Source organism: Salmo trutta, chromosome 5 (assembly GCF_901001165.1).
Source record: "Salmo trutta chromosome 5, fSalTru1.1, whole genome shotgun sequence".
Lineage (NCBI taxonomy): Eukaryota > Metazoa > Chordata > Actinopteri > Salmoniformes > Salmonidae > Salmo > Salmo trutta.
Genome location: NC_042961.1, coordinates 65,624,420 through 65,631,270, shown reverse-complemented (window position 1 = coordinate 65,631,270; position 6,851 = coordinate 65,624,420). Strand labels below are relative to the sequence as shown.

At 42.0% G+C, this 6,851-nt stretch overlaps 1 protein-coding gene across 1 annotated transcript; it reads left to right on the top strand.

Annotated features, from left to right (window-relative positions):
- The first annotated feature begins 326 nt into the window (after nucleotides 1-326).
- On the top strand, nucleotides 327-2,122 carry LOC115194856 (equistatin-like). The gene is made up of 5 exons (XM_029754784.1): nucleotides 327-375; nucleotides 891-954; nucleotides 1,598-1,729; nucleotides 1,826-1,921; nucleotides 1,999-2,122. Exons 2-4 carry the CDS (start codon nucleotides 903-905, stop codon nucleotides 1,903-1,905), a joined length of 264 nt encoding a protein of 87 aa, XP_029610644.1. The 5' UTR covers nucleotides 327-375; nucleotides 891-902; the 3' UTR covers nucleotides 1,906-1,921; nucleotides 1,999-2,122.
- Nucleotides 2,123-6,851: the final 4,729 nt, after the last annotated feature.

Genomic DNA, 6,851 nt, shown 5'->3' with positions numbered 1-6,851 from the left:
TCATTTCAAATTCCTTATAATAAGCAGACCAGACGGCACCATTTTCTTGTTTTTTTTATTTGATTACGGATAGCCAGTGTCACACCAACTCTCAGACATAATTTGCAAAGGAAGCATTTGTGTTTAGTGAGTCTGCCAGATCAGAGGTAGTAGGGATGACCAGGGATGTTCTCTTGATAAGTGTGTGAATTAGATCATTTTTACATAAGTACTTTACACCACCAGCTAATGGCCGACATCGGGATCTCTTGTTGGGTTAATGAGGCAACTAGTCACACCTGTGACAGGTCCTTTAAAAGGAGAGGTGGAAGAGGTAGACCATAACTCACAGACAACAGAGAGACAACCAGTGAATCCCTTGGAAGAGTGCAGAAGGTGAGCTTGTGATATTATTTAGTAGACTAGCTGCCTCTCAAATGGCATGTTAATCTTATGTGGCCCTGGTCAAGTTTAGTGCACTATATATATGATCCCTTTTTGTGGGTCGACCCCCTGAATTTAAGAGCATAGACTAATAGTTACCTTTGTAGTGAATAGTAGTCTCTGTCAAGATCTAGTCTGCGTCCCCTTCGCTGCGTAGTGCACTGTGGGACCTCGTCAAAGGTGGTTCACTACATAAGGAATGAGGAGCCATTTGGGAAGGATTCATATTCCTGTGTGCCAGGTTCTTCAACCACATACAATAGATTAGATGATACCTGAATTTTAGTGGAAGAATCATAGCGCGCCGTGTTGCCGATACTCGCATGTTGGGGTCCTCAGGACTGGGTTTAGCAATTGTTGCATAAGTTTTGTACTTAACACAGGGTTTCCTGAACCTCTCCTCTAGCTCCCACAGCCATTCCAGATTTAAAATGCTCAACTAATCTCGCCCTTGTTCTCTCTCTCAGGAGACTATCACTATGGCGATATTGACCATCATTCTGCTTGTTAGCACAGCTTTTGCTCTGGGAGGTAAGAGTGATGTACCTCACACTTACTCACCAACATTTTAATATAAACGTTAGTGGGTGTTGATCTGTCCTATTCACACATGTATGTATTAATGTTTTGTTTCATAACCAGTTGTCCCTTGGGCAGCCATTATCAACCGTGACACTGGAGAGAAGGTTGTCTTGCTCAAGGGCACATGGACAGATATTTTAACTTGACATTCAGGGATTAAAACTAGGAACCTTTGTTACTGGCCCAACTCTCTAACTGCTAGGCTACCTGCCACTCCTCTAGTTCCAGAGATGTATATTGGTGTCTAGATGCTGGACTGAGGTATTCTGATATGAATGGTTTGATCATTCAACTGGATGTATGATTGGATTGTCAGGAAGTAACACTGACACAACTTACCTCCACTTTCAGTCTTAGTTTCATCAGCTGTTACACCAAAGACAGAAACTGAATTGACTGCACAGGGCTTTTAAACAAGTAGCGCAATTTCAGTATTTAGCCAGGAAGTACCTAGGTTACATCTGAAATGGAACCCTATTCCGTATAAACTACTTCTGACCAGGGACTATATGGGACGCAACCCAAGATTCCGGCATGCATGTGCTGCAATGTTATGTCCACATTACAATCAATCTATGTTACCTGTGTCCAGATGCTAGGATACGACCCATGACCCCCTGTGAGCGTGCTAGATATGCCGCGACACATGGCCCAATTGGCGCCTACATCCCCACGTGTGACGCCGCTGGACGATACACCCCTAAGCAATGTTCGGGCTCTACAGGTTAACACGGACGCACATATATATACACACACTAAATTCTCCAATTCAGTTGAATGTTACAATATTTACTGTGTGCAACATGTCTATTTCTGGTAGGTTACTGTTGGTGTGTGACCACTACTGGACAGAAGATTCAGGGTACGGAGACTCCACCAGGCACTGCTATCAAATGCTAGCAACTGTTCCACCAAGGTGTGTGTGTATATACATACTCATTCACAAAATGTTATTTCTTTGCAGCTGATATTGGATGTTTTGTCTAATTGCAGATGAAAGGCGTTGGAATGAAGACTTTGAAAAGACGGACAGTGTTCTTTACTCTACGACAGGAACTGATTTACATCCCATATAAATACATGAAGAAATCCAGAGATTAAACTGTTGATTTACTTACTTTATTGTTGGTGTGATTATCTGAACCAGTCCATTTCTGGGAAATGGAGGAAGGAGTAGGACTGTATTACCGTCAGTTACAAGAAATGAAGGCAGTCAAATTCCACGTGACCATTAAGTAATTAGGCTTCTCCAAGCTCTGATGCTGGTGATGGTCATTAGTTGCCTGGTACTCAGCACTCTATTGTCCCTCTAATCACTCTGACATCAATGTAAAACATTTCATGAGCTCATGTTGCGCCACATTTCTATAACCTATGCAATTGTCTGAGAACTGCCTCATGGCTTCTATTAGAAAGAGGATCCCATCAGCTTTCTATAGGTTAGATCTATTTGCAGTACCAGTCAAAAGTTTGAACACACCTACTCATTCCAGGGTTTTCATCTAATATTTTCAACTATGATATCACATCTTAAACCAAAATATATTGAGATTCTTCAAAGTAGCCACCCTTTGCCTTGACAGCTTTGTACACTCTTGGCATTCTCTCAACCAGATTAATGGAATGCATTTCAATTAACGGGTGTGACCTAATTTGTGGAATTTCTTTCCTCAATGCGTAAGAGCCGATCAGTTGTGACAAGGTAGGGGTGGTATACAGATAATAGCCCTATTTGTTATTTTAAGACCAAGTCCATATTATGGCAAGAACAGCTCAATGCAACGAGAAACAGCCCATTACTTTAAGACAGGAAGGTCAGTCAATGCGGAACATTGCACTTGAAGAAACGTTCTTAGTCTCCAAAACCAAGCGCTACGATGACTCATGAGGATCACCACAGGAAAGGAAGACCCAGAGTTACCTCTCTTGCAGAGGATATGTTCAATAGAGATACCAGTCTTAGAAAGTGCAGCCCAAATGTGTTTCACCGAGTTCAAGACACAACATCAACTGTTCAGAGGAGACGGCGTGAATCAGGCCTTCATGTTCGAATTGCTGCCAAGATACTACTTTCCAGACTATGGGAGGTGTACAGTACTACATAGGAACTCTATTCCACATCAAGAAACTCATACCAGCAGTAAGATTAGATATAAAAATGCATCTTATGGGACAGTGGAGACTGAAGCAACACAGACACATGCGTACTAACATACACACTACACCCATGTACACTTGGATTTTGTGTTATAGATGTGGTAGAGGCCTGAGGGCACACACTTAATATGTTGTGAAATCTGTTATGTATGGTAATGTTTTTAAAACGTATAACTGCCTTAATTTTGCTGAACCGCAGGATGAGTAGCTTCTGCCTTGGCAGCAGCTAATTGAGATCCATAAATACTGCATTGGCTGAGTTTTATTTTATTTGTTTTAATTTATTGAATATTCGAAACATACAATATACTTGCAGTGAAGCTGCTCAATAACTACATCATCCCAGTCATCCAACAGATTCCCATTCAGAGCGACACACAGAAGCATCCAGGGTCAATGCTCTGCTCAAGTGCATGTTGGCCGATCTACCACCAGGCCAAAAAACGTGAACCCGAACCCTCTGAGATCCCCCCCCCACAGTTCCCCAATAGCTGTCCCTCATCCATTCGAGACCCCTCCCACAGCCCCCCAGGAAGAAGAAAAATAAAAAATACAATTAAATTCCATTCCCCACCCCCAAGAACCCCCCAATGCACCAACAACCAAGAGAATGAACTAAAGAAAAAAAAGGAAAAGACACGAAAACAGCAACCAACGCAATTAAAAAAAAAAAGAATACATTTAAAACAAAGGACATCAAGGACAACTAAAATCATAACAGCAACGCCAACTGTATATGTTTGTGTGCATGTCTGGCACTATTACATGTATGTGTGTGTTCTTTCATGTGTTTATTTGAATGAGAGTGTGTGTATATGCATGTTCACAAACACTTGCACGGCATCAGCCTCAGGCAAACCGACATTAGTTGTAAAAACACTGCCACTTAGTGTCATTCAAATGTACTTTTTTAACCTGTCTGGGCTAGGGGGCAGTATTTTCACGGCCGGAAAATACTGCATGTAATTAGTATATTTGGATAGAAAACACTAAAGTTTCTAAAACTGTTTGAATGGTATCTGTGAGTATAACAGGACTCATATGGCAGGCCAAAACCTGAGAAGATTCCATACAGGAAGTGCCCTGTCTGACAATTTGTTCTCCTTCTGTTGCATCTCTATCAAAATTACAGCATCTGTGCTGTTACGTGACACTTTTTAAGGCTTCCATTGGCTCTCAGAAGGCGCCAGAAAGTGTAATGGGGTTGTCTGCAGTCTCTGGGCGACGTACAGCAGCTCTGTTTGTGAGTGGTCAGCCTGGGAACAGTGACACTGAGAAGCGCATTCATGAGAATTCTCAAGTTTTTTCTTTTAGCCTTTGAATGAATACAACATCGCCCGGTTGTAATATTATCGATATTTTACAAGAATAATAGCATAAAAATGGATTTTAAACAGCGTTTGACATGCTTCGAAGTACGGTAATGGAATATTTTGAAATGCTTTGTCACGAAAGGCGCTCACGCGTCACCCTTCGGATACTGACCTGAACGCACAAACAAAACGGAGCTATTTCAATATAACTATGGATTATTTGGAACCAAAACAACATTTGTTGTTTAAGTAGAAGTCCTGGGAGTGCATTCTGACGAAGAACAGCAAAGGTAATCCAATTTTTCTCATAGTAAATCTGACTTTGGTGAGGGCCAAACTTGGTGGGTGTCAAATTAGCTAGCCGTGAATGCCGGGCTATGTACTCAGAATATTGCAAAATGTGCTTTTGCCGAAAAGCTATTTTAAAATCTGACACCGCGATTGCATAAAGGAGTCTGTATCTATAATTCTTAAAATAATTGTTATGTATTTTGTGAACGACAATCGTGAGTAATTTAGTAAATTCACCGGAAGTTTTCGGTGGGTATGCTCCAAAGACATCATTCAGCGGTTTGCCGCCTTCTGAGAGCCTATGGGAGCCGTAGGAAGTGTCACGTTACAGCAGAGATACTCAGTTTTCAATAAAGATAGTGTAGAAGCCCAAGAAATGGTCAGACAGGCCACTTCCTGTAAGGAATCTTCTCAGGTTTTTGCCTGCCATATGAGTTCTGTTATACTCACAGACACCATTCAAACAGTTTTAGAAACTTTAGGGTGTTTTCTATCCAAAGCCAATAATTATATGCATATTCTAGTTTCTGGGCAGTAGTAATAACCAGATTAAATCGGGTATGTTTTTTATCCGGCCGTGCAAATACTGCCCCCTACCCCCAACAGGTTAAATAGCGAATGGAGGATTCTTTTCCCTTGTTTAATTTTCATGCCAGCCAGGTAGGCTATACCCCTGTTGTCAATATAAGCCATGTTCTTAATATTAGGAAAGTTGATAAATACAGCATGAGTCAAAAGTTTGGACACACATACTCAGTCAAAGGTTTATCTTCATTTTTACTATTTTCTACATTGTAGAATAATAGTGAAGACATCAAAACTCTGAAATAGCACATATGGAATCAAGTAGTAAACAAAAAAGTGATTTACAGTGGGGGGGAAAAGTATTTGATCCCCTGCCGATTCTGTACGTTTGCCCACTGGCAAAGAAAAGATCAGTCTATAATTTTAATAGAAGGTTTATTTGAACAGTGAGAGACAGAATAACAACAAAAATATCCAGAAAAACGCATGTCAAAAATGTTATATATTGATTTGCATTTTAATGAGGGAAATAAGTATTTGACCCCCTCTCAATCAGAAAGATTTCTGGCTCCCAGGTGTCTTTTATACAGGTAACGAGCTGAGATTAGGAGCACACTCGTAAAGGGAGTGCTCCTAACCGCAGCTTGTTACCTGTAAAAAAGACACCTGTCCGCAGAAGCAATCAATCAATCAGATTCCAAACTCTCCACCTTGGCCAACACCAAAGAGCTCTCCAAGGATGTCAGGGACAAGATTGTAGACCTACACAAGGCTGGAATGGGCTACAATACCATCGCCAAGCAGCTTGGTGAGAAGGTGACAACATTTGGTGTGATTATTTGCAAATGGAAGAAACACAAAAGAACTGTCAATATCCCTCGGCCTGGGGCTCCATGCAAGATCTCACCTCGTGGGGTTGCAATGATCATGAGAATGGTGAGGAATCAGCCCAGAACTACACGGGAGGATCTTGTCAATGATCTCAAGGCAGCTGGGACCATAGTCACCAAGAAAACAATAGGTAACACACTACGCCGTGAAGGACTGAAATCCTGCAGCGCCCGCAAGATCCCCCTGCTCAAGAATACATATACAGGCCCGTCTGAAGTCTGCCAATGAACATCTGAATGACTCAGAGGACAACTGGTGAAAGTGTTGTGGTCAGATGAGACCAAAATGGAGCTCTTTGACATCAACTCAACTCACCGTGTTTGGAGGAAGAGGAATGCTGCCTATGACCCCAAGAACACCATCTCCACCGTCAAACATGGAGGTGGAAACATTATGCTTTGGGGGTGTTTTTCTGCTAAGGGGACAGGACAACTTCACTGCATCAAAGGGACGATGGACGGGGCCATGTACTGTCAAATCTTGGGTGAGAACCTCCTTCCCTCAGCCAGGGCATTGAAAATGGGTCATGGATGGATATTCCAGCATGACAATGACCCAAAACACACGGCCAAGGCAACAAAGGAGTGGCTCAAGAAGAAGCACATTAAGGTCCTGGAGTGGCCTAGCCAGTCTCCAGACCTTAATCCCATAGAAAATCTGTGGAGGGAG

Coding starts and splice junctions, on each gene's coding strand:
- LOC115194856 (XM_029754784.1), top strand. CDS start 903: ATGGCGATATTGACCATCATTCTGCTTGTTAGCACAGCTTTTGCTCTG. Junction 955..1,597: donor CACAGCTTTTGCTCTGGGAG/GTAAGAGTGATG, acceptor ACCTGTGTCCAG/ATGCTAGGATACGACCCATG. Junction 1,730..1,825: donor GCAATGTTCGGGCTCTACAG/GTTAACACGGAC, acceptor TATTTCTGGTAG/GTTACTGTTGGTGTGTGACC.